At 34.9% G+C, this 27,996-nt stretch overlaps 2 protein-coding genes and 1 long non-coding RNA gene across 5 annotated transcripts; all 3 read left to right on the top strand.

The window, feature by feature from the left end:
• The first annotated feature begins 45 nt into the window (after positions 1-45).
• On the top strand, positions 46-12,988 carry LOC107643877 (Polynucleotidyl transferase, ribonuclease H-like superfamily protein). Of its 3 annotated transcripts, none has more exons than XM_016347625.3 (16): positions 46-705; positions 1,239-1,318; positions 2,395-2,552; positions 3,070-3,126; positions 3,209-3,274; positions 4,634-4,764; positions 4,851-4,963; positions 5,856-5,984; positions 7,465-7,535; positions 8,726-8,785; positions 9,026-9,081; positions 9,798-9,858; positions 9,997-10,264; positions 10,935-11,116; positions 11,244-11,536; positions 12,714-12,988. In XM_016347625.3, exons 3-16 carry the CDS (start codon positions 2,442-2,444, stop codon positions 12,835-12,837), a joined length of 1,722 nt encoding a protein of 573 aa, XP_016203111.1. In that variant the 5' UTR covers positions 46-705; positions 1,239-1,318; positions 2,395-2,441; the 3' UTR covers positions 12,838-12,988. The 3 variants fall into 3 exon arrangements, with proteins under 3 accessions (XP_016203111.1, XP_016203110.1, XP_020979966.1); XM_016347624.3 differs by having other exon boundaries at positions 56-715; XM_021124307.2 differs by having other exon boundaries at positions 220-705; positions 4,677-4,764.
• A 2,284-nt stretch (positions 12,989-15,272) lies between these two features.
• On the top strand, positions 15,273-17,130 carry LOC107643876 (uncharacterized). The gene is made up of 2 exons (XR_001621149.3): positions 15,273-15,803; positions 16,771-17,130. It is a non-coding gene; the product is annotated as an uncharacterized LOC107643876 (long non-coding RNA).
• Positions 17,131-24,725: 7,595 nt separating this feature from the next.
• On the top strand, positions 24,726-27,054 carry LOC148565701 (zinc finger BED domain-containing protein RICESLEEPER 3-like). The gene is made up of 2 exons (XM_088487216.1): positions 24,726-25,262; positions 27,010-27,054. Exons 1-2 carry the CDS (start codon positions 24,726-24,728, stop codon positions 27,052-27,054), a joined length of 582 nt encoding a protein of 193 aa, XP_088343342.1.
• The last annotated feature ends 942 nt before the right edge of the window (positions 27,055-27,996 follow it).

Raw genomic sequence — 27,996 nt, 5'->3', positions numbered from 1 at the left:
ACTCTGATTACTTAGGAGTTGAGATGAATGATGACCTAAATCTCTAAGAATAAGAGACAGAAAATAAAAATATTGTTTAATAAATTTCTGTCTGACCGGATGATTCGAACTTTAAATTCTTGCTTGGTTGAATACTTGAATTGATAGACCAAGTAATATTTTACTATTTTTGCATTCGGATTTTACCCGATATAAATTACACTGAGCCAATTTTGACCCAAATACTCTGGGTCCGAGTCGGATCTTCGAGCCAAATCGAGTTCTGCCCACCCCTAGCCACCACAACGACCCCAATTGCAGCAGCGCCATGGCCGCATGGCCCTCGTTATATACGAATGGTGGATTTCCTCTAATTTTTTTAAAAGTTGAGGGTTATTTTGGTAATTTAAAACCCTAAATGCAACATATCAGCTCCTGACTCCTGAGCTTCCTCACCATCCTTCGCTCAGGAAAACAGCGTGTTCCTTCCTCGCCAACCCAAAAATTTCGTCTGTCGCTTCCTCTTCCTCTCTGCGCTGCACTGCTGCGATGATGCCGGAATAACCATCGGCGGCGCGCCTGGCACCACCGTCCGGCTCCACTTCCTCTTTCTCCGTCTTCCCTCTCTTGCATTCTCTCTGCCGTTCTGTCGAACAAGAACCGAAGCCGCTGCTCGCCGTCTCTGCTCGGCGCCGCTCCTTGCCACTGGTTCCCTGTTTCTCTCTGGTTCGTTTATGTTCGTCTGTTCCTTGTTCCTTTTTTCTTTCCCCTGTTTCAATGTTTCAGTGTTATGAATCTCTCTTCTTCCATCCTTCTTTGTCTTAAACTATAAATCTCTCTGTTTCCATCTATTATTTAATGAGATTAGGAACGTTAAGTAATGTGGCACCCCAATATAGTTTTATGGTTTAAAATTTAAACATAGGATTTTATTAAAAAGAGTGTTACAACTTGCAACTTATTTGTGTAGCGCACACACTTGACATTAGGAATAAAAAGTAGTTTCTCTTTGAACTTCAGGTATTGATAGTGGCTATATATATGATTAAGAAGTATATGAACAAAGTTGAATCTGAGTTGTTTCATATCCGCACTATATGATGACTGTTATCGATGAACACCTTATTCCATCTTGTTCTGGTGTTGAGCCTAGTGTCCTCTTTTATAAGATGTGAGGGGATTTTGTTCTCTCTTTTCAATCTCTCATGTTTTCTGGTTGAGGAATTTGAATTTCATTGTTTTTGCTTTGTTATTTGCAGAAAGGGTGACTGTATTGGTATCCGGCCGAATTAAAGTGTGGTGATGGGAGCAAGGTGATCAGTCCACGAAATCATATCAGGTTTCCTTTTATTCATCTGTGTGCTTTGGAGGTTCTTGATGTTTGTTCCCTGCCATGCCTTAGAGTGTAATTCATTCATTAAACCAGAGAAGGAAAGTGTTTAGGTCCTTATCTTTCCTAAAACAATTTACATTTATCAGTAGCAACAAAATAACAAGTGACTATTGCATGTGAGTAAGTGCTGGTTCTTCTTATATAACATGGTGCAAAGGGTCATATAGCTGAGGAGATTGATTTTTCAAATTTTTTGAAAGACCCTTAAAAATAAGATCATTCCTACTGATTGGAAACACACTTTTTAGATTAGTCTCTCCAATATGATATTGTTTTGAATGATCTCTTCTAGTTACGTTTGATTGAAAACATGCTGAAAACAGCATCAAGTTCATGTCAGCCGTGCCTTTGGTTGGTAGCTCCATTTCCTTGCTGACAGAAATCATAAAAAATTCAAGATAGATTATGTTGTTTCTTTTTCTCTCATTCAACATAACTTAATTATGGATTTAAAGGTCCTTTCTTCTACTAGATTGTTTATCATTCTGATTCTCATATTGTTTATGTTTCTTAATTGGTGGGCCCAGCTTCAATTTCTCTTAAGGATCACTATGTGAATTTTCTTTTCTTTTTTTTTTTAAAAATATATTCTTATCAGTGAATAGGTGTAAAATCTATGTGCTTGCGGAAAGCTTCTTGTGAATTATTTAAGTTGTTCTTTCTTTTGAATCTCATATCTCTATTAAATTATTGGTCTAGTTGAGCTTAAGATTACTGTGCAGTAAAGAATTCTGATTGAGTTTAAACTTTACACTAAAACCGGTTGTCAAAAACCAGTTCCAGATGCGAAACTGTTTGAAACCAGTTTTTTACTTATTATGATATGAAACCGTTTATATTTTTTTGAAAACCGGTTCACATTTTTTGATCTGGTTTATTTTTTAAAACTGATTTGTAATTGGTTTGATCATCTTAAATCAGTTTGGTTTAATAACCTAAACTCAATTTCTGGACGTACATCCCTTATAATGGTGTACTGATTTCAACTCTATCTTTTCTGATCACACCCCTTTTTTTTATAGCTGTCTCTGGACTCCAAAATAGTAGTCGGAAGAAACTGAGAAATAGAATGAAATCCTTGGGGTCGGGGGAGAAAAGTAAATCCCTTCATAGCAAGGAAGATGATTCTACAGCTAACGGGAAATGTAGTAGCAAATTCTACGATGTCTATGGGCCCGAAGTAAGTTTTCTCTTTATATTTCTATTCTTCGCGACACTCTTCTTTGTTCTCCCCCTATTATGCCCTTCTGGTAGTTTCTTTCTTGTACATTTTAGACTGTATTAAAGCAAAATTGTTTATTATAGATGCTTTCTAACATTTTTCGGAACCTTGGTTTATGAGTTGATCTTGGATACTGTTTGATCCAAAATTGAGCGATAACGGATAATTTTCTATGTTTCTTGTTCTGGTTGGGTGAGTTTCAATTTATTGTTAGTCACTAGTATGTTTTTCCATGATATCATATGTTATGCGGTATTAGTTCATTGTGAAAATGCTTCATTGCATGCGATGATATTGACTATCATAATATCTTGAATGCTAGCATTTTCATTGATTGATGCTTAATAGTGTTGAGCTCTGATTTTCCTGCCCAAAACTTTTCTTTGTGGTTCTTTGGCTGTTTACTTCTTCATAGGCTTTTATTTCATTTATATATTGGTTAACAGCACTTGTTTAATGTGTTGCACTTTTGCAGGGCAAGGCAGATGTTGTTTTCAAGTCACCAGAAGATAATTCAACACTAAATCTCAATGTAGGTTGTTGCGAGCTATATGTAAGTTGATGTTTGTATTGTTAATAATTATATAATGACTATGATTGGTGTTATACAACAGGATATTCAAGGACTAATAACTTGGGTGCTTGGGGAAGGATTTATGCCATCTTGGGTTTTTATAAAGGTTCAAACCATCTTCTGTTTTCCTTTTCTAGTTTCAGTAAATGTTGAGTAGAATATGAGCAAATAAATTCTGTATTGATTGTTTATTACATCATGTATTTCAGACTTTTCATCAAGATTGTTCAGCACTTTTTCTGTCAGTCTTTTTGTCTGTTTGTCTAGGGGCAGGGGTTTGGGTAGACCCTTGTGAGTTGATAGCCACTGAATATAACTAACAACTCTTAAGCAAACATTGATTCTCTTAATGATTTAATGTGGTTTCTTATCGGGAACAAGAAGATAGGCATTATATTTTGTTCTATAAGGATCATATTAGGAGAATGGTTAGAAACTAATTTAACTTAATGGATCAAACACCAAATTATCCAAATATGCTGAAATCCTTGATCCAAAGAGATCTTGTCTTTGGGCAATGCAAAAAAGATAGGCCCCCAATTTGGAATATAAACCATGCCATACATATTATTAGGGGATAAAGCAATAAGGGGCCTCTGTTTTTAAAGCATGTCATTTCTCATTAGTAGTAATCTAGTTAACAACTGTCCAAACAATAGTTTTGAGCTTCAGGGTTTAGATATCCTAATTATTTTGTCCAAGCAAAATCTGTTTCTGTTTGGAAATGATTTGAATTACTGATAGTGAGATTTACAAGAAAAGCATTAGAGTAGTTCAAATTCTAGTGAGATAGCATTGTGCTTAATATCATTTTGATGGATTCTGAAAAATTCTATTCAAGCCTTTGTTCCACATGACTTGCATTAAAATACATGATTAACCAGGAAAACGATAGAGTAAAGAGTAACTCAGCAAATGAGAGAAAGAGTATACTACACTTCTGTTATGTATTACATGAGAGGAATACTGGCTGGTACTACCCTCTATTTATAATAATTGTAAAACCATAATATTAATAAGGAAATAAAATCAGAGAATAATGATAAATTATAAATATCAATGCTAATCCTTAGAGATCATATTTCATACTCTTTGATATGATATGATTCTTTGCTAATTTCTGATACTCCCCCTCAATTTTGAGCACATAGATAATATGCACCAAGCTTGGAACATAAATAACTTATAGGAGATATTATTTGATATCGTGAGATACAACAACTACAACAACAACAAAGTCTTATCCCACTAGGTGGGGTCGGCTAGTAGGAAATTCTCTTTATGTGAAGTTGTCATCGTTAGTAGGAAAAGGTTCTTAGCCAACCCCATCTTCTATTAAAAAATTAATTGATCACTTTTGTCTCTTTACAAAAAAAAATTGCAATAATCCATAATTTAAGTCTGTATGGCATATCTCTTTTGTATTTTGCTAGTGTTACTGATGCAGCAGTTTCACAATTTGCAGAATAAACCTCTTATTCCCAAAGTGGTTATGCTCTATATGCCAGGTTTGGATGCAGCTTTGTTTCTGTCACAGTCTAAAATGCTTTCCAGTTTAAAGTACTGTGGGAAACCAAGGCCAGTCCTAGCTCTTAGGTATGTTGGAAATGTATTTGCATTATATTTCCTTCAAAATTTTCTTTATCCTTACATAACTTTTCCCATTTTTCCCTTCTCGTTAGCTGTGTATCAGATAGTATGCAGACAATAGATGCACTCCTAACATGCAAGGTCAAAAGAAAGAGGGATCAAACTGGTTCAGTTAAGAGGAATTCTGCATTGTTATCTCAACAAGGTATGTACTCCTATAGATCCTCATTCCCCAGGGGCAATTATGTCTTGTATTTAAGGCTTTCTACTTTATGTTGTTCAAGCAAAGTTAGGCATTGTATTTGAAGTATCTGAATTATCATCATGGCTGGAAGTTGTGAAACAGTTAATATCTGTCCCTGCATTTTTGCCTATTTATTAATCCCCCTTATCTGTACAAGAAAATTAGCATTAACGTGGAATCCTGTCTATTGAACTTTTTGTATAATTGATGAGTATTGACTGATATGAGTTGTAAAAATGAAGCCATCAATCAAATTTCCTAGAAGAGGTTTGTTCTGGATTGTAATTTTAATATCTCTAATATTAGTGAAGGGGTAGGGAACTGTAAAAGATCAATTTCTTTACTATATTTATCTAAGTTGGCAATTCTTGGGTCCTGCCATTGTGGGCTCTTGCTAATTTGTATCATGTGTTTTTTCACATGTTCATGGTTTCATGCTGCAAATTTATGTACATGTGCTAAAGCAAATTTTTCTTCTTAGAAATGCTGTAATGTCAACAAGCATCAGAGGCTTAATGGTAGTAAGGCATAGAAGTCAGTTTTTCGTGGTTTTGTTATGTTCTTTTTAGTTGAATTTCCATTTCTTCCCATTACAAATTTTGGTTACTTAGATCTGTGACGAAAGTAATGTAAACTATCTCTTAGTTCACTTCCATTTGTGAATTTCTAGTGTTTCTACTCCTTGCCTATGAGATCATTTGCATCTTTATGGTTTTGTAATTTTAAAATGATTTTTTACTGGTTAAAACAATGATTGCATCAATCACTATCATTTCAATGCAATTGTGTAATTTAATAGCTAGATTAATATTAATATGATCACTATATGAAAACATGTTATATATTCATGCAGGAGGAGGCAAGCTTGGTATTGAGAATTTATCATTTATGGATCTTACGAAAGACATACCTTTCCCTATTACATATTATACGCTAACGGAGAAAGAACTGGAAGATAATGGGTATTCCATTAATCAGCCAGGTGATTTTTTATTTTTGTTCAGTGCTACTAATATGTTATCTCATGGTCATGGCCCAAGTTGTTTCACATATATTATAAGAAACATATCTTTGAAAGAAATTAGATGGTCTTAAACTTTTGCAAACACTTTGGATGGTTTCTTAAAAGGGTAAAGTACCAAAATGGTAACCCAAAAATTATATTGTTGACACAAATAACTTTGAAACATAGAAAGGACAAGAGCCTGTTGGTATTAGTTTGATAAAAATGACTAACCGTCAAGGGAGCCCGTTTTTGTTAATGGAAAACACTGATGTGGTAAAACATGGATGATGACATGGTAAATGTGATTGAGAATCTGACCAGACCAGCCTGTAGAATCAGGTGTTGACTAAAAGCCTGTTCTTACACCTGTTCGTGCTCCCTTCTTCATCCTCCTCTTCATAACTTCCCTCTTCACATTCTCCCTTACCCCCTCCCCAAACACTACCCTGACCACCTCTTTAGAACCCTTTGCCGGAAAGATGCTGCATTGCTTCTCGACATACGCTTTCTTTGTTGACACTTGACAGCAACAATGTTCACATGGAGAACCCTTCAATCTCCATCATCACCACCTTTGGTTCTGTTGCCTCTATCCCCTCGCCATCGAAAGTGGTGGGTTGGAGGAGTGGATGGCAGTGGTGGTGGTGGTTGTTGGAGAGGCTAGTGGTTGTGGTGTTGGTATCCGTGGTGGTGGTTTGGAGCCTGGAGGAGTCAATGTGGATTGTTGACTTTGTTGTTGATAAAGAGGCTTTGGAGTGAACAAACCAATTGTTGGCGTGCTTTTCAAATTATAAAGAATAAGAATATGGGGTCAGTTTTTCCTAATTATTTAAAACTTGATGCCATGTCATAGGCATGCTTGCCATCTCAACACTAAACCTTTGCCAGGTTAGTGTCTTCCTTTAATGGAAATGGGCTCGCTCAATCACTTGATGGTTGGGCATTTTGATCACAATATCTTTTGGGTGAGTTTTGGCATATTTTTGTCATTGATATAGTCCTTCCATTACTATTTTGGTAATCTACCCTTCTTAAAAATCAGAATCAGAAAGTAGTAAGTGTATTGCATGTAGGAATTGGTGTCTATATATATATATACTTGACTGATTACAAGCTCACCACATCTTTCTTGATCTTACACACAAGAATGAGTTGGTTAACTTGTGCTCATACAAGAATGTATTTGTTTTTTTGAAGTTTATCCAAAGCTTCCATTGCTATGAAAAATGGTTAGAAATGACATGATGAACGTTACTAGTGCATTCTGTTAAAGTTTAATCTGTGTGGCTTCATATACATTGAGCAGTCATTATTACCGTTTCTTGTCTTCTTGAAAAGTTATGTATTTATCCCCGTATAAGTTATAACTGCATATATATAGTGTTGCTGGGGTATCTATAGTTCTATTGAAAGAAAGTTGGCAATGATATGCTTATTGCATACTTGTTTGGTACAGGTTTTCTTTCTACTTTGCCAGCTCCGTCGGGATCTTCTTTTCATGAGATCTTAGCGCTTGATTGTGAGATGGTAAGTCTATCGGTGTGGGAAAAGGAAGTGATATTGCTTTCCTATATTCTAGTTACATTGTCATATTTATATGGCTGACTTTTTTGTAAGAGTATTATATCAGTCCCTGTTGTTTATTCTCTCAATAATACTCTTCTATCAAAAGAATAAATGAATTACTTGGGTTTAAGTAGGAAGGAGCTTTCTCTGCTTATTGGAGATTTTCAGTGTTACTCTGCTAGGGTTTTAAGTTGTTAATTAGGTAGTGGGATGTCAAATAAAATTTCTCAGTTTCCCACTTTGCAGAACAGATTGATATTGTTTTTTACTTGAAGAATGTTACATATCCTGGAGGTGGAACAGAGGAAGGAGAACCTTCTTAGGGCCCCATTACTAGAAGAGGAAAAATACCCCTTCTTCCCTTTAGCTATAGCTGAAGGAAAAAGAGTGAGAGGAAGGAGGGGCCCACTGATCTAACAGAATCGCCACATTGCAAGGATAGTGGGAAGGTTGTGCAATCCAATTATGATTCTGTTAGTGGTGAGATAGGAGAGAGGGGATTTAACGGAGTGAGTGTGAATGAGGGAGAGCATTGAGAATTTGGAGGATAGATTCAGGTTAGGAGAGAGGCAGGGCTCTCAAATCCCTTTGCCATTGTTATTTTCTCCTTTCCTTTTTTCCGTCAAATAATACACTAAGTGGGGAGGGTGAATTCTTACTGAATCCAATCCATTTCCCCCCTTTTGTCACTATTTCTCTCTATTTCCCCTCTTCTATAACTGTTCCATTGCTTTTTTTCCCTGTTATCTTCACACTGGTTGTTACAAAGGAGCTTGAAATTTTGGAACCTCATTAAATCTGGACATGTATGAGAGAATGATAAGCTCCCAAGCATTTGAATTTAGTTATCTTATGATTCTTCTCAATTCACAGTTGCATCATTGACTGGGATTGGCCATTGCCACAGTTGGAGTTTTCTCACTTTTGAGGAAACTTCACACTTCTATATCGTGGCATTGGATTGGAGAATAACTGAAAACCATATTAACTGAAGTTTTAATGGAAATTTGAAATTTTGGAAGTCCCGAATCTATACCTAGGCAAATTAAAGTGGTTATAACATTTCTGTAACTTTGCTTGTACCTATTACGTAATACATATTTGATTATGGACAATTGGTCTTATTTGTTTATTATTATTTTTCCTGACAGTGCATAACAACGGAGGGTTTTGAGCTGACAAGAGTTACGCTAGTGAATATCAATGGACAGGTATATTAACCAGGCTTTTTTTTTATATTATTTTAATTGCTGCTGGTGCTGCTACTACTACTACTACCATCACCACCCCGATGCCCACCCGCCACCACCATATAAAGGGATTAGACAAGGATAAATTCCCCTAGTCACAATTATTCATATCCTGTTTTACTGATTAAGTCAACTGATTAGAATTATAAGTACTTGCACAGATAGGCCTGTTTCCTAACATTATTACTCCTATCTTTCCAGGTTGTGATAGATAAATTGGTTAAGCCATCAAATGATATCGTTGATTACAACACAAGGTAGCTCTTGTTTGTTCTCTCAGTCAACCTGCCTAGAATGGTTAATTATAGATTATTTGATTATTTTGAAACAAATAAATGAAGTTGAGATCCCTTTGGACCAGTCTTGCAATTGAACTGGTCAAATTGATGGGCCAATTTGAGGCATTAATTTTCTGAATTCTCAAAAATTGCATGTCTCGGAATTGAACTTGGCTCCAAAGGACACCCTCCCCTATCGCCAGTTGATCCATCTCATATGCTGCTGTGTTAAAAATAATATATTCTTCCTCGTTTCTCTCACTTCCATATCCAAAATTTATAACTTTAAAATTGAGTATGGTTCAAAAGTGACCTAGTATTTGAATTCCTGTTTCTTCTGGTGGGAGTGATGTGGGGAATTGACATTCACCAGTCATCTATCAATTCTTATAATCTTTTGTAGAGAACTAAAATGGTTACATGTGGTTCAGAATATTATGTTGTTACTTAGGTTAGAAACCCCAAAATAGAGTGGGATCCTTTAGCATAATCTATAAGAAATTTTAAAAGGAAAGAAAAAAAAAAAAAAAAACCAAAAGTAGGTATTAATGTGAAAAATAATATGAAAAGAAAAATACAGCCTGGTATAAAGTTAAAAAGAAGGGTGAATTTTCTTTTTTCTGGACTTGTCTGTCTTCTCTGGACTTCAATTGAAATTGTCAACTGGAAGCGATAGTTTTATTTATCATGTGCAGATTTAGTGGAATAACATACGAGATGTTAGATGGGGTGACGACAACGCTGAGAGATATTCAGGTTGCGTGACTTGAATTCTCTTCAATTTAATTTAATTTAATTTAACTTGTTTTTTAGTAGGAATAAAATTTTGTAAGCATGCTGATTCTTTAAGCTGAAAATATGTTTTCCTGATTTGTTTCATATGTCCCATTGCAGAAAGAATTTCTAGAACTGGTTTACAAAGAGACTTTCCTTGTTGGACATTCTTTGGAAAATGATTTACTGGCATTGAAGATATCACATGACTTGATAATTGACACAGCGGTGTTATACAAAAATCCACGAGGAGCTTCTTATAAAACTGCTCTACGGCATCTTGCTAAAAGATTTCTTTCAAGGGAAATACAGAATTTGGCAAGTGGACATGACAGTGTTGAAGATGCTAGAGCAACCATGGAATTGGCACTATTAAAGATCAGAAATGGCAAGTATTTCTTTCTTTTGCTGCATTGATTATTGAACTTGTATAGATAAGTGTTGAGAGATTGGAAAGCTATGCTTTATAGATAGGTCTTCTGTTTGTTTTAATTTTGTGTAGAGAACTCTTGTCCTCTATTTTTTCTTGTCCCTCTCTTAATGAAATTATTCTCTTATAAAAAATAAAATAAAAAGAAAGTAAAGGATAAATAGGTTTCTGACCATTTTTCGTAGACACACACAAGTCCTTAACCAAAATTAAATACGTATAGGTGTCTCAACAAAAAATGTGTCTACACAAAATATGTTTAGTAGCTTATTTGTCCTTTATAATAAAAAATCTGTTGAGATTAATGGATGAGTTTTGTATCTTCCACTTATATTTTTAATTATTATAGGCTAACCCTGAGTTCCCAACTCAGGTTGTATCTCAATCATGCCCATACTGTTCTTACTGTTTGGGTTGATCTATTTGAACAAATTACCTTTCGCAAAGAATTATTATCATTTGTATGTCTTATCAGGCTCGTAAATAAGCTTCATATTTGACAGATATATGTGATGGACAGATTTGTTTGTGATATTATTTGTCTGTGTTCAAAATTTGAACTAGAGTGTGCTGGCTTGCTATATTGTATGACTTGTGACAGGCTTTAATTGCTTAACTTTTCAACCAGGTCCCGACTTTGGTTCCCCTCCATCATTTATGCGTAAAAAGCTCCTCTCTGTTTTGAGCGAGTCTGGCAAAATATCTTCCTTGATTGATGATATATCCATTGTAAGACGATATGCCTCTGAGTCTTCTCATGCAATTCCAGTGACCTCTGATGATGAAGCACTTGCAAAGACCAACAAGGAGGTAGATGGTTACACCCATCTATATCTGCAACTGTTCTCCTTGTTACAATTATACTTGCAGTTTCATTTTATTTTATTTTTTTTAGTCTGGATATACCTAGCGTTTTCTTTATGCCTTTTTTTGTCAGGTGAAGAATGAAAAGGTACACTTTATATGGACTCAGTTTTCAGAGTTACAATCATACTTACAGAAACAAGCTGAAGATTCAGAGGACTTGAATATAAGACTTGCAGAGATGATGGCATTATTTACATGTCAGAAGAATCGTGACAATGGTAAAGGGAAGATGAGTGCACCTGCCGAACTGAAGGAAATTCTGGCACGCATGGATGCCAGAATTCGTTCTGTGTATACATCCTTGCCCACAAATGCTATGTTGATAATTTGCACCGGTCATGGAGACACAGCAGTTGTTCGCAGGTACGGATGCCTTTTTTCTTTCTTCTACTGCTGCTGCTGCTTCTTCTTCTCCCCCAACCCCCTTCTCTCAATAAATAAATAAAAGAATGCTATATTGATTGAACTATTACAATGGCCATGGGAGGAAATAAATGTTTGACCCTGCAATGATACAGCATTGTTGAGTTCAAGATATATAATTTCTTCTACTTGGTGTCCGGATGTGTGACTTTGCAAGTTTGTGTCTAGATATGCCGGAAATAAATTATTTTTTCTATAAAAGGATATGTCTGAAATAAATAATGTATATGATATAATGTTTTTATCATATCTATAGAATTTTGTTCTATTTTCTTTTCTATCACATTATGTTGCATCATATGCATATAATGTTATTCAGACTTTTGTTATATTAGAGAACTAAATATTGGACATTTATGGCTTGAAAATTTTAGAGTAAACTATTATTTTAAACCCCCTGAAGATTCGTTTTTTGACAAATCAACCCCCCAAAAAAGAAATGACATCTTGGCTCCTGATTTCAAGCCAGTTCTTTACTAATTTGTTTAGAAAAATTAGATTTTCTAATCCTGCAAATTTAGTGAGTTTATACTTAAGGGGATTAATTTTGGCAATTTTTATTTACACAAATGTCCAAATATTCAAAGAAAAATGGAATGAATCTAAAAAATAAATTTGGGTTCAATTTTTTGTATGCACCTTAATATTCTAAGAATTGGATTAGACCAGCCAAAGCCGATTCGACCGGAATATTTGGGAGCTGATGACCTGGCTAGTCTGCTGCATGCTAAGAAATTGGTGGTCAGTGAATCGGTCAAAACCTGTTGAAGCAGTTAAATGATATATTATTTTGAACTTATAAATTTACGGATTCATGACCAGTCCTGTTTTTATAACCTTGTTATTATCTAAATCTTGTCATAAAAAAATTGATCAAATGTGGTTATTAATGGTGTGCATTGTCATTGAGATGATCTTAAAAAATTATATCATTTGGGGGGCTAAAATGATGGTTTATCTCAGTAGTGAGGATATGTCTTGCGGTTTGAAAATGAGAAAACAGCTAAGCAGAGAGGGAACAAACATAGTGGTTTGGTACTTCCAAGTGCTGTGCAACTAATATATGTGATTTGGACATGTTAATTGATGGTTAATTCATCGTTATTTTTCTTTGAAGGCTGAGGAAAATGCTGGTTGAGCAGGGTGAGAGTAACTTTTGTCGAGACAAGCTTGTGGAAATTCTGGAAGAGGTTCAGGCGCGAGCTGAAGTAGCTTTGTGTTTTGTAGGTGTAAAGCACTAAGTAGAAGTAATACAATACTGATTATTCTTGATAATTTGTTGCATGATGTCTTAGCCTCGTCGGGGCAAAAAAGGGAACCCTGGTTGTGCAAATGATTCTAATATACTGCTCCCGCATTTCAAAATATAGTCACTTCTATTTATTTTGGTTCCTTGATGGTCAATATGCAGCTTTTCTTTGTAATTTTAAGAGCATAGAAATTATTGTTTACCAAATATATAATTTCTTCTTGAAGAAAATACTTTGAAAATCTTTAGTGTTTGTTTGATTTGGAAATGATCAAAGTAGAAAATAATTATGAAAAACATTTTTTATTGTGCATATTTTTTATTTTTTAAGTTTTAAAAAAGAGAATAAAAAATAGAAACCGAAAATAAAAATAAAAACATAGAATTGGTTCCCAACTTTGCAAGAGAGTCTCAAGTAAGCTGTAATATTGTTGGATCTCAATATATAAAAAAAGTTAACCTGTTAAAAATCGTTTTCGATTTTTAAATACGTTGACAGAATATTCTAACAAAAATCTCTTTAAAATATGAAAAAATATTAAATATGAAAAATATATTCTCAAAAAGTAGATTGAATTTTGTTACGATAAAAATATTCTAACAAAATTCTCTTTAAAATATGTAAAAAATGTTAAATATTAAAAATATTCTCAAAAAGTAGATTGAATTTTGATGCCATATTTTTCAAGTTTACTTTGTAAAATAAGTAGATTGGTTTCTAAGTTAAGTAAATATTTGTTTGCAAAGTTTTTTGCCAATGACCAAGAATTTCTTAAAAAATGAAAAATAAAACCTTAAATATTGAATTTTTATCCAATTTTTTGTATGAGTTTTTTAAATAACTATCTAAATATTTCTAAAAATTTTTAGATCAAATATGTTAGCAGTTTGTAAAATGTAAAAGTGGTTTATCACTAATAAAAATAATATTTTTTAATTAAGTTTTAATCTTTAAAAATAATTATCCAAATCAGTCTCTAAATTTTTAAAATTCGACATTTTAGTCCCTCAAATTCAAAATACATAACACAGTCTCCAACGTTTATTTTTATTAGACAATAAAGTTCTCCTTCGTTAGTTATTAATGGTGATTGCTGACGTGGAATGTTAACTCACACATGTAGCTATTAAGTATTTACATGTGCGAGTTGGACAAATCAATCCTTAGAGTGAAACATAAAACAATCCTTGAAGAGTTTAAAAATCTCAAAATAGTCAATGAAAAATTTTAAAAATTTCAAACCAACTTCTTCGAATTATTTGTATACCATTAAAGTAAATAATCATTTCTAACCATAAAAATTTTAGGACAAAAAATAAAATAAAATTGATGTACTCATGAAAGATGAGTTTCTATTAATGAAACTATTTAAATTCTAAAAATTATTTAAAATTTTTAAATTATCCTTTCTAACTTAACCTAATCTTAATCCCAACTATAACTCTAATTTAATAATTTTATCCACCCCGAATTCCAAACCCGTCCCATCACAACCCTTTCCAACAACAAAAAGTAGTGACAGAGGAATGCACCAAATTCCACAGCCATTGCCATAGGTCCATAGCTATGAACCCTTGTAAACTTGCTTCTCGTCGCCACAACCACCATAGATTTATCTTATCTATCTTCTTCTTCAACTTACGCTGGAACACATATTTCTTTAACAAGCTTGTAGTGCCAACCACATTCTCCAGCGAGAATGCTATAGCTGTTGTGGCAAAGGAATCTAACATCTTTGATCACAGTATCTCCTTGTACACCTCCAATGATACAAATCAGGTCTCTTCTATTCTCCAGCGCGAGCTTTTCAAGCTTCCACAAGCCATCGCGAACGAAATCGAGATTGAAAGGTCCATTTCCTCCGTCGTGTGCCATAATGGAGAAATCCATGCCTTGCACGGTTTGGTCGTGGAGATCATTGAATGAATGTGGTTCGACTAGTGGAGTTTTCGCATTGAATGAATGAGGAGCAAATGTTGAATTTGACAAGGTGCAGGTGATTTTAGTATTGGGTTCGAGTACAAACAAAGGGAGAGTAGAGGCTAGTGTTGATGGGATTCTAGCGGGAGAAATTTTAATTATTCAAATCGCATGAGAATAATATATTGGAATGTTGTAGCACTGATTTCTACAATGTTATTGCTTTGGCTGATCTTGGTTTTACTAATTCTTTAGAGAGAGAGAGGGGGGGATTAATTTAAGGTTTAATTACTCTGTTGGTCCCTATAGTTTCGCGAAATTTTCAATTAGGTCCTTATACTTTTTTCTCTTTTAATTGGTTCCCATACGTTATTTTTTTTTAATTAAATCCCTACCGTGACAAAAACGTCTAAAATAACAGAATATTCTCTTAAAAAAACGAATATTCTCTCTTTTAAAATAATAAATCACTCTTATATTTTTAAAATTCTAAAATAACCCTTCTCACTTCAACTCACATATAGCTCTCTCTGAATTCCGTTGTACGCAATTTATATATAAACCCCAACAATAAGGGCGCGTGAGCTCCACCTCCTCAACGGTCTCACTCTGACACAATCTCCCTCCCTTCGCTTCCTTCTGCAACCTCTCTCTGCGGTTCTTCCCTCACCACACCACTACTCTCTCCTCTTTCTTCTTCTTCTTTTTTCTGTTTCTGTTTCACAGTAATAGGGTTTTAGGGTTCATCTTCTTCCCGCACATTTCAATGCCGGAGAAGTCCAGGAAGGTACCTTTCACGGTCTCCTCCGGCAACGTCTCCTCCAGCAGCGACCTCCTTCTGCGACGTCTTCTCCAGTGACGGTCTCCTTCGGCGACGTCTCCTCCTGTGACTTCTCCTCCAGCGACGTCTCTTCCAGCGACGTCTCTTCCAGCGGCTTCTCTTCCAGCGACGATTTCCTCCTGCGACATTCTCCTACGCTGGCAATCTCGTCAATCGAGCTATTGAGCTGCGAGTTTCTCTTTCGGCAGACTCACGAGTAGGTTCTTCTCTCTCTTTGCCTTTGTTCTCTTGAAAATATTTTATTCTAATCGATGGTCTTAGGCTTGCCTTAGATTAGATGAAAAAATTTAATTAAAATTGGTTTGAATCTCAGTATAGTAGTCAAAATGTTTCTCGTTTTTTATTCTCAGCATGTATGGGCTCTATTTTGTTGTTCAATTTCCATAAAAGAAAAGAGGAAAACACTCTTTGTAATTATTATATTCTTGTGATTTGCTATAAAATTATATCATTGCTTTGCTTTTCTGGATGAGTTATGATTTGAGTACGATAGAATACTCTTAAAATTAACTTTCTAAGAGATTAAATTTAGTTTATTGAACTATAGCAATTTCCCATGTTAGTATACTCATCTTTGTCAGGGCTTTGTCCTGTCTGATCCAAATAATAGGATGTTCCTTTGCAGTACTTAAGTAACTATGATTTTTGCAAGTTACTTGAGCCTGTCTTCTGTATAATTGCACAAGACCATACCACTCCTTTACTCTAGTTTGCTGAGCACAAGACACCAATTTTAATTTCTGTTCATTACAAAATTTGGCTCAAGAGTTTGAAGATCAAATTTTTAATCATGGGAGTTGAATGTTCATGAAATGATTAAGTAGTATATTTTAGTTTTTGATTGTTACCATGGGAGTTGATTGTTCATGAAATGTGTGGTATCATCTGTAGGTTTTCTTTCCATTGTTTCTTTCCTTAAGTCAATGGAGAGAGGGGCTGCCTTTTGTCTTCTTTTTTTTTACTATCCATAATTTTCTAAATTTAGATTTAAGACTAAGCACCCAGATTGTATACTTATGTATAGATGTAAAATATTGAAGGTTACTGCTTAATGGTTCACTTTGTCTAGAGTGTTATCCCATATCTTTAGATATGTAAACTCAATGATGATGAATGCATGTCTTGGGTTTGCTAAATTATCTCTTTTCTGATGTTTGATGCAGCGGCCGCTATAAGGATTTTATTTCAATCTATGATCTCACCTTCACAGCTAGGTTGGCAAGTGAGTGGTGATGATCTGTGTGGACAATATTGGAAAGGCATAACATGCTCAAACAACCGAATAGATATAAAACTCTAGACTAACAAGTAAACTTCAACGGCAAAGGCTTTTCTTTTTTCTGGCCAGGGATGCTATTTATAATTTAACTGTGCTATATATATATATATATATATATATATATATATATTGTTGAGCTTCAATTTTGTTCATGTAATAACTAATACTATGGGAAAGTAAATATGTAAAGCAGATATATTGGTTCATATCATGGCATGGAAAGAAATTGAAGGCGATTTTATTATCTTTGTGCACTGCACTAAATTACAATACATCTCCACAACAGTTTTATGTTTGCCACCTACCTGGAAAGAATGATGATTGATGACCACTCCAAACAATGTTTTTATGATGCCATTTTTCATTAGATCTTGAGGCAGAGTTCTAATGGTTTTTCATATGCTATTCTGTTTATACTGCACTTTACACAGCCCTTTTTATATCTTATCTGATTTCTAAAATTATTGTTTTATTTACCAGGATGGTTGCATATATGTACTGATAAACTGAAGTCTGCTCTCTCAACTCTCTCGTAATTCTTCTCGGCTCAAAACCGTCCGTTATCAATGTTATTATTGATCTCTATGCTAGTTTAGGGAGTGGGAGGCTGCAACACAAGAACTGATTTTCAGATTTTAAATTTCAAAACACAAATTACATAGCCTTGTGATTTATTATTGTGTACCATGATATAATAAAGACACAAATTATATTCTATGAATCCATATAAATGTAAAATATTACATTATCATAATGAATACTTGAAGGATGAAAACCGAATTTTATATATGCTTATTACTATTATTTCTATTTCATTTTATCCATTCTTTTTTTTAGGTTCTTAAGATAAGGTATTTTGAAAGTAAAAAAAAAAAAGAGAAAAGGTATTTTTGGTACAATTTGTATATAAATAAGCAAAAAAATGATAGTGACAAAATAAAATGGATTATAAGAATATTTTTCATGTCTTAGAATCATTGAATATGGATTATAGGAATATCTTTCATTGAATATTTATAGTTTTACTGAATTTTCAATTAAGTCCCTATATTTTTTTTCTTTTCAATTAGGTTCCTAAGGGTATAAAAGTAATTTCACAATTCACTAACATTTTTTTGACGTTTAACGTTAATAGGGACTAAATTGAAAAAAAAAATAACGTATAGGGACCCAATTCAAAGGAAAAAAAGTATAGGGACCTAATTGAAAATTTTGCAAAACTATAAGGACCAACAGAGTAATTAAACCTTAATTTAATTATGGATAGGTGTAGTGTAATATTAGAAAGAAAAAAAAAAGAGAGTGGAAAAGCATCGAGACGTGGGGTTAAATTAAAAGGGATATTTTATAAATTTTAAATAATATTTTAAAATTTGAATAGCTTTGTCAACTACAGTTTATTTTTTATCGGTGCAACATTTATTTATGGGTAGATTTATTAGCGCCTAAATCTTTTATGGTTAGTGTAAGAGAGTATATGTATTATCAAGGTTTAGACCAAGTCAAAATCTATTTAGATACCTGTCAATTACTTAGTCAATAATGCTCCACTTCTATATAAAAAACCTATCCAAGTCATTCAAACATTTTTTTGTTAACGCGCCTCCCCCTCCCCCAGGTTATGTAAAATACATGCACGCCCTCCTCTTCCTCCTATCAACGTAACAAATTTACGTAAACCTCTTCTTCAACGTAAACATTCTTCTTCTTCTCTTCTTCAACATTAACAATTTGCATTGTAATTTTCGGATCTGCAATCTTTGTGCTCGTCATTCTTCTTCTTTTTTCTTGTCTTCTGCTCGTTAGTCTTCTCTGCTGCTCGTCATTCTTCTTCCTATTCTTCTTTGTTTTCTTCTTCGATTTTGTGGATTTATCTTCTTCGTTTTCAGATTTCAATATTCTATCAAAACAATGAATGATTCAACTTCAAATCAGTTGAATGAGAGCGTTTTGAATTATTCTTCTGAAATGAATCAATCAGATGAGGATTGGATTTGTTTTTTAATCGAATTGAATGGAATGCAATTGTTAAATTGAATTGGATTGAATGTATGCACGTGTTCTGAATTGAATTGAATTGATAATCTCTCAATTGTAGAGACAGGTGTTTTGAATTTATATAATGGATAATGTTTTGTTCATTTAGTACTATACAATTGTTTTACCATAATAACATGTTCGGTTCATTCTGTAGAAAGCTGTTTGAATTTGATTTTATATAATGGATAATGTTCCGTTCATTTAGTACTATACAATTGTTTTACCTTAATAACGTGTTCGGTTCATTATGTGGAAAGCTGTTTGAATTTGATTTTATATCATGGATAATGTTCCATTCATTTAATACTATACAATTATTTCACCATAATGATGTGTTCGGTTCATTATGCAGAAAGCTGTTTGAATTTGAATTTATATAATAGATAATGTTCCATTCATTTAGTACTATACAATTGTTTCACCATGATAACATGCTCGGTTCATTCTGCAGACCAGGTGTGTTGTGGATGAACAATTTGTCCCAATGGTCGGGATGATTTTCAAGACACTAGAGAAACCCGAAAAGTTCTACAAAAATTATTCCAAAGAGTTCAAGAGTTTCTGAAACTGAATACTAATAGCAACATTTTTTTAAAATGATCTCTCTGTTATATTTATATATGCACTTTTTCGGTTCACCCTATGTATTAATTTCGGTTCATTTATTTTTTTGGGCTCTTAATGTTTGATAAATACCCTGATTCCATTCACTGTCAACCTGGAACAAAACAACAGTCAGACAGTTCTAACATATATATATATATATATATATATATATATATATATATATATATATTAACATCTCAAACCAACAGGACAAGGACTAATTCATCTTGAATCAGATATATACATTAACATTAAATTTCCAATAACATTTACATTAATATTCACATATATACATTGTTTGGTTTTTTTAAACAAGTTAAACAAAATAGTGTTAATTACAACCAGTCAAACAAAGTAGATCCTATTTACTATCTATATTCCCAGATGTGAATTTACAATAAGGGCTGGAGAGGGCAGCAGATGGCTTTGGAAGTCTTATTTCTTCAGATTCTCGAATCACTTGGTCTCTGATTATGTTCAGTATGTGCAACAGAATATTTGGACAATATTCGAGCCTAAAACCAAAAAAATTTGGTCAATACTTCACTCAATACACTGGCAAACACAATCATGCATATTTTAATCAAGTGAATCAAAATGGCCAACCCAACTGAACCGAACACCATTTATGTTCTGAATAAAACGTGATAAACATTCAATCATCAAGAAAAATTTTTCTGCATGCAAAAGAACTCATAACAATCAGGTGAATCAAATGACAAACACTAGTAAACCGAATACCAATCATGTACTGAATAAAACGTGATAAACATTCAATCATCAAGTAAATCATTTCTGCATGCAAAAGGACTCAACTAAACACACTAATAATCAAATGAATTAAAATAACCAACTCCACTGAACTGAATTTCATTGATGTTCTGAATAAAACTTGATAAACATTCAATTAGCAAGAAAAAAATTTCTACATGCAAAAGAACTCAAATGAACGCACTAACAATCAGATGAATCAAATGACAAACACCTGTGAACCGAACACCAATCATGTACTGAATGTAACATGATAAACATTCAATCATCAAGTAAATCATTTCTGCATGCAAAAGAACTCAACTGAACGCACTAACAATTAGGTGAATCAAATGACAAACACTAGTGAACCGAACATCAATCATGTGCTGAATAAAACGTGATAAACATTCAATCATCAAGTAAATCATTTCTATATGAAAAAAAACTCAACTAAACACACTAACAATCAAATGAATGAAAATGAGCAACTCAACTGAATAGAAAGAAAATAAGAACACATTTCTATTCTTATGCCCTAGTTACGCAAAAAAAAAATGGAATCAGATTAAGTCAATCTACTAGACGAAGTAACTCGAATCAGTAAACCTAAAATGCAACTAAGAGAAATGCGATATTGCAAGATTTTAAATGAACAGTAGTTTTTATCATACCTTTCGCAATCTCTATTCTTGTTTTCGTTCGTTTTTTCTTCTTCCTTTCGAAATCTTCTCGCGATTCTTTCCAGTAGCAGTTTTTGCAGAGAACACGAGTGAAGTTTGAGAGATTTTGAGAGAGATTTGAAGTTCTCCAATAGCAGTTTCAATGTTAAAGAAAGAACGTTTCATATTCAAGGCGCGAATGAATATGTTAATGTTTCGATGCTTTGGGCTCGTGTATACGCCAGCTTAGATGGACTTGAATGAAAAATTATATAGATGTTTAGCATGGCTATTAGTTAGTTTTAGTGAATATTGGTTTTATTCTTGGGAGTGCATAGGACTCTGGATGCATTAATTCTCCCTATAAATAGCTATGTATATGACTTGTGAATTCACTCATTTAGCATATATTTCATAAAAACAATTTCTCCCCTCCTGGTTCTCTAGCTACCTTTACATGGTATCAGTTGCTCAATTTAATCCATGGCTGCTTCATCTGTAACTTTTGGTGATCCTGAAAACACATCTTCACCAATTCTCATGCCAATTCTTCCTCTTCCACCAAACCCTTCTTCCGTCCCTTTTTTTGAAAAGCTTTATGAGCATAACTTTCTTAAATGGCGTCATCTTGCTATGCTAATTATTTTCGATCAAGAAATGCAAAATCACTTGAATTTTTCAAAAATCCCATCATGTTTCTTTACCCATGATGAGCAGCAATCTCAAATTCAATCAAAGAAATATCATGAATGGAAGACTGAAGATTACAATGTACATTCATGACTTTTTGCTTCTTTAGATGCTTCTTTCAAGCATCAATTATCGGCTATGAATTTGCCAATAAAATTTGGAGCCGCATTCACACGTATTTTGTCACAAACCAAGTCAAGGATATGACAACTCTAACACCAACTGAAATTAGTCAAAAAAGTTAGATCCACTTCTGATTATCTCCTCCAAATCAAGAAATTGACAGATTCTTTGACTGCAATTTGATTTCCAATCACACATTTCGAGTACACTAATGTCATCCTTGATGGCCTCAATGAAGACTATTATTCCTTTAGCAGTTTGTAGAAATTAAATGCATTAAATCCCTTTTCGTTTGATTCACGGCAACAACAATGACTTCGACCATTCTTGCAGTACGACTCCGATTACTCCCGCAGCAGCCATTCCATTAAATACAGCATGTAATTATAGTAAGACATTAATGTCGCAAAATTCTCAATAATTTATAATAATTTATAACAGAACAACAATGACAAGAGTTTCAGAACAAGAACTACTCACGGCACCAAAGAGGAATGAAGGAATAGAACAGCAATAGCTCCGGTGATCCATCCCAGTTACGACGACAGACACGGCAGAGTGGTGACAAAGCTATGACGGTTCAGTAGCAGCAGCGTCAGAAAGGAGCCGCTCCAACAGCCGTATGCAGCTCAACGGCAGCCTCCATCCACAACAATGGCAATCATAGCAGCAACCACAGTGGCAACACCCACCACCGTCACCTCTTCTCTTCCCGACGACAAGCTCCAGCGATGACGATCTCAACGGCTCCAGGCGGCGATGGCGTGCACGGCGATGACGGCGATGGACTCAACCCCACCAGTGACGGAGACGGTCCTTGACGATTGTGGTGAAGCAATTAGGAATGGCGAGCAGCGACGACTTCTTCCTCTCCCACGTGCGGCTCTCTCTCTTCCTAGCCCGACGACGGCAACGCTGACGGCAACTCTCAGCCCTGTCGGCGTTGTCCTCTTCTTCTTCTTCTTCTTCTTCTTCTTCTTCTTCTTCTTCTTCTTCTTCTTCTTCTTCTTCTTCTTCTTCTTCTTCTCCTCCTCCCTTTCTTCCCTCTGGTTCGCGTGCTCTCTCTCGGGTCTGGGTGTATGGGTGTGTGTGATGGCGCTGAGAGCAGGGGTGGCAATATCTATCCTACTCGTGGGTATCCAATCCGACCTCACCCGATTGGGTAGGATTAGGCATGGCAAAAATCCCCGGCGGGACGGGTACCCGCGGGGATTTACCCGTCGGGGACCAGGTATGGGGGCAATTTTTACCCGCGGGGACGGGGGACGGGGCCCCGTATAATAAACGGGGCGGGGGCGGGGGTAAAGGTCCCGCCCCGTGGAGACCCGTTAAATCCCCGTTTGTGTGAAAGGACAAAAATACCCTGATATATATATTATATGTGAGCCACTCTCATTTGAACATAACCTAACCTAGCCGTCTTGCTTCAGAGAGTGAGATAGAGAGCGAGAACTGAGACTTGACTCTCGTCTCCACTCCTCCTCAAACCCTTAGCCCTTCCTGCCTCCTTCCCGCTGACCGCCGACCGCCGACCGTCGCCCGCCGCCTTCCACCCTCTGGTCTCTCAGCGCCGCCTTCGGCAACGTCGTCTTCTTCTGCTGGTCGCAGTAGACTCAGCAACGTCGTCGTCTTCTCCTGTTCGCGTCGCCGGTCTTCGCTGGACGCTGGTCTTCCTTCCCCTTTTCTCCATCATGTTCAGGTAAGTCAGTTCTGGTCTTCCCTGGTCTTCCATCCCCTTTTCTGAATTTATATTTCTAAATTAGGGTAACGAATTTGGGTGTTCTGAATTAATGAGATTTCTATTAATCTGAATTTTTGTGTTTTGAATTTCTGGATTTTTGAGTTTTGAGTTGCTGAATTTCTGATTAGGTTACTGAATTTCTAAATTTCTGATTAGGTTAATGATTTTCTGACTATGAATTTCTGGATTCTGGTTGTGTAATTTATATTTCTGGTTCAAAACTATGCCTGATAGTTTATCGGTGCCATGTTTGTTTTTGCATAAACGTTTATTATGCTAAGTCCAAATGGTTTCATTCTTTTTAAAAGTCATTGCAAAACAATTTGATAAACAATATTTGCATTTTTATTCTAGTGAAGAGTTGTTCCTGTTTAAATATTTGGTTACATTAGATATCATATTGAGTGGTGATTACTGTGAAGACAGTTAAGTCTGAATGAATTAGGCCAAATAAATATATAAGAGCGAGGCACATCTCCCACTATAGCATCATAAGACTGCACATGAGTATGATCCACAGCAGTAGTATTAGTATTTAATTTTCAGAAAGAAAGATTAACGTAATAATAAAAAAAGCATGCAACTATGAATATGATTTGGAACTAGTCCATGATTAAATATGCCAAAGATGCTTTTGATATGATTTTATTTGAAGTCCTTAGCAAATTTCTTGTACAATTCAGTGTTATGTTTTGATGTGCATATATTCAGATGATAAATAGCATAAAGTAAAATTTCTTTACCTCATTTATGACATTTTGAAAAAGACTGTCATAGGATTCATTGAAGGAATGAAATTCATAGGGCAATAGGTCACCATAGTTGTCACTCAGAATTTGTCTTATTGAGTAGAAAAGATCAATACAGAAACCTTGATATTGATTTTGTGATACTTCCTTTACAAAGTTTTCAAAAGCTGGGTTTACAGGAACTGCAACTTTTAAAGGGTTTGTATCTGTTGGTAACTTCCATCCCATAGGAATATGAACAGTAGAATTTAGGCCTCCAGGCTAAACCACTGTGCCAGTTCCTTTATTCTTTGATCTGTTTCACTAGAACAAATAGTTTTAACTAATATCATATTCATATCTAAGTAGTGTTATTTGAATAGTTTGGAGAGCTCAATTTTAATTTATAATTTATAATTTATATTTTTGAGTTAGGTTAATGAGATTTTGATTCATAATTTATATTTTAGATTAATGTTTTTGATTCATGATTTATAGAATGTCTTCTTCGGATGCATTGAGTAATACTCTTGAGAAGAGTGCTCCATCAGAAGAACCTATAGGCACTAATATTCAAACTACGCAAGAGGCTCCTCAATCTCAACCTCAAGAACCTCCAACGGATACCGCAACTACTAATGAAGGAACGACAAACTCTACAAGTGGTGTTCGAAAGAGGAAGTTAACCTCTGAAGTGTGGAATCACTTCAAGATTGTAGAAATCAAGGGAAAATTAAAGGCTGAATGTAATTATTGCAAATCGAAGCTACTTGGTGACCCAAAACAAGGTACTTCGCACTTACGTGATCACTTCAAAAGCTGCAAGCTCCGCACCACTAGAGATATAAGACAATGTATGATGAAGACAACTCCAACAACTAGTGGGGAAACAGTTGTGGTTGGTGCATATACCTTCGACCAAGAAAATGCAAGGAAAGAGTTATCAGTTATGGTTTGTCTTCACGAGTATCCGCTATCTATTGTGGATCACATTGGGTTTCGACGATTTTGCAATGCTTTGCAACCTCTCTTCAAAGTGATTACTCGCAACACTTTAAAGAGTGACATCTTGAAGCTCTACAACGATGAGAGATCGAAGACAATGAATGTGCTTGAGCGTAATAAAAGTCGAGTTGCAATTACGACTGATATGTGGACAGCAAGCAACCAAAACAAAGGTTATATGGCTATTACGGCTCATTACATTGATGATTCTTGGAAATTGCAAAGCCGTCTGATGAGGTAATAATATTATCATTATAGGTTCTTCCAAATGTTTATATAATTGCAAAGCTGGTTATAATTGTACTAAATTATCATTACAGGTTTATATATGTGCCGGCTCCTCACACGGCTGAGGTACTTTCAGAGGTTCTTGTGAATTGTTTGATGGATTGGAATCTTGATAGGAAGGTATCCACTTTGACTGTTGATAATTGCAGTACTAATGACGTTATGATTGAGAATATTTTGACTAAAATGTCACATAGAAACTTTATCTTGGGTGGTAAATTATTTCACATGCGATGTTGTGCGCATATATTAAATTTGATTGTCAAGGATGGGTTACAACTTATTTCACATGCTATTGAAAGGGTGAGGGATAGTGTTCATTATTGGACTGCAACACCTAAAAGAGAAGAAAAATTTAAGGAAACATGTGCGCAACTTAAAATACCCTACACAAAAAATCTTTGTCTTGATTGTAAAACTAGGTGGAATTTAACATTTTTGATGCTTGAAGTTGCAATTATGTATAGAGATGTATTTGAAAGATTGTCATTGCGTGATAGTCAATATAAATCTTTGCCTAGTGAGAAGGATTGGGATATGGCGGACGAAATTTTTTAAAGATTGAGGGTATTTTTTGATGTGACTGAATTGTTTTTTGGAACAACTTATCCTACATCAAATCTTTATTTTCCTAAGGTTTATGTGATTAAGTTGGCTTTGATGGAGTGGAAAAATTGTGGAAATGAGATAATTGAAATGATGGCTACTAGTATGATAACTAAGTTTGAAAAGTATTGGGGTGTGATTAATACAGTTATGGCTATTGGGACTCTTTTGGATCCTAGGTACAAGATGTATTTATTGAATTTCTTTTTTCGTAAAATATATGGTGAGATGGAGGCATGTGTTGTAATTAGTCAAGTGAAAAGGGTAGTGCAAGATTTAGTTTTAGAATATGCAACAAAGGGAAGAGAGAGACACCAAGTTGCTCAATTAGATATGCCGCCACCACCATCAATACCTTCAAGTTCAAAGGGGAAGAAGTTCAGTCATGAGGATTGGCAAGCTGATTTTGCTGCACATGTAAGTGAGGAATCCGCATTTATTGATACAAAGAGCGAGTTGGATTATTATCTTGAAAAGAGACCGGTACCACAAACTGAACATGATTTTGATATCTTAAATTGGTGGAAGTCAAATGGAGCGAAGTTTCCTACTTTGCAAGCTATTGCTAGAGATTTTTTGGCGATTTCTATCTCTACCGTTGCCTCTGAATCTTCATTTAGTACGGGTGGTCGATTTGTTACGCCACATCGTAGTAGGTTGCGTCCGGACACATTAGAGGCTCTAATGTGTAATCAAGATTGGCTTTGGAATGAACTTGGCACTACAACTAACATAGGATTTGAGTGCTACACAATTCATAACATTAAAGGAGATGTTGACGTAAGTAAACTATTAAATTACATATAACACACTATGTTTTTATATTATTGACTTATTGAGTTATTATATGATTTTAACTTTAAATTATTTTCTTGTCAATGTAGGATTCAAGTAAGTCGGAATCTACCATCACTATCATTATGGGATGAAAGGAAGATTGAGATGGTGGAATTGTGTTTTTATGATGTCATGAACTTTATTTTGTTGTTTATGAATATGGTTGGTTGTTTATGTAATATTTGATTGTTTATGGATATATTTGGATGTTTATGTTTGTTGTTATTACTATTTAAGTCTTTAAAGACTATGGATATTATGTTTGTAATGATAATTGAAGATTATCTTTGATTTTCTCTATTTTTTTTCATTTTTCTCAATTTTTACTAATTTTTACAAAAATCCGCGGATATCCGCGGAGACCCAGGTCCCCGGCGGATATGGGGTCCCCATTACCCGTCATGGGGACGGGGCGGGGACGGGGACAGATATTGGGGCGGGGGGCGGGGGGCATGTCCCCGCCCCCATGGGGACCCGTTGCCATCCCTAGGTAGGATTGCCAACCCGATCCGCAGCGGATAGGATAGGGTGCAGGTAGGGTTCTCGTGTGGGTCGGGTAGGGTGCGGGTTGAGCCTCAACCCTACCCGACCAACCCGCACTCTATATATGTTTATATTATATATTTATATAAAAATATGTTTTAAGTGGACGATGAATCAAAGACCTCTCACTAAATGCTAAAGATCCTTAACCACTAAAAGAAAATCATTAATTGATAATTTAATATTTTTTTACATAAAAATCAGTTCTATTTTAAATTATCATCAAATTATATAATAATGTTGTATATTTTTTGTAACCCGCGGTAGGGTCGGGTACTCGCAGATTAAGAGCGGTTAGGGTTGGGATATTCTCAACACGCAGGTAGGGTTAGGGTTAGATCCAAACCCTACCCTATCCTATCCATTGCCACCCCTAGCTGAGAGTGAGGAGAGTGAGGGTCAATGTGTGTTAAGGTTAAGGTTTTGTTGTGAAAATTAAGGTTTAGATAGTTTGGTAATTTTAATCAAATTAGAAGATAGAGTAGTAATTT

Source organism: Arachis ipaensis, chromosome B5, assembly GCF_059453495.1.
Source record: "Arachis ipaensis isolate K30076 ecotype BB chromosome B5, ASM5945349v1, whole genome shotgun sequence".
NCBI classification, from domain to species: domain Eukaryota; kingdom Viridiplantae; phylum Streptophyta; class Magnoliopsida; order Fabales; family Fabaceae; genus Arachis; species Arachis ipaensis.
This window is presented reverse-complemented; position numbering and strand designations above follow the sequence as displayed.

Excerpts from the sequence above, each read along its gene's own strand:
- LOC107643877 (XM_016347625.3), top strand. The coding sequence starts at position 2,442 with ATGAAATCCTTGGGGTCGGGGGAGAAAAGTAAATCCCTTCATAGCAAG. Across the intron at positions 4,964-5,855 it reads TGCATTGTTATCTCAACAAG|GAGGAGGCAAGCTTGGTATT; the intron begins GTATGTACTCCT and ends ATATTCATGCAG. Across the intron at positions 7,536-8,725 it reads TAGCGCTTGATTGTGAGATG|TGCATAACAACGGAGGGTTT; the intron begins GTAAGTCTATCG and ends TTTTCCTGACAG.
- LOC148565701 (XM_088487216.1), top strand. The coding sequence starts at position 24,726 with ATGTCTTCTTCGGATGCATTGAGTAATACTCTTGAGAAGAGTGCTCCA. Across the intron at positions 25,263-27,009 it reads CTTTGCAACCTCTCTTCAAA|GATTCAAGTAAGTCGGAATC; the intron begins GTGATTACTCGC and ends TTGTCAATGTAG.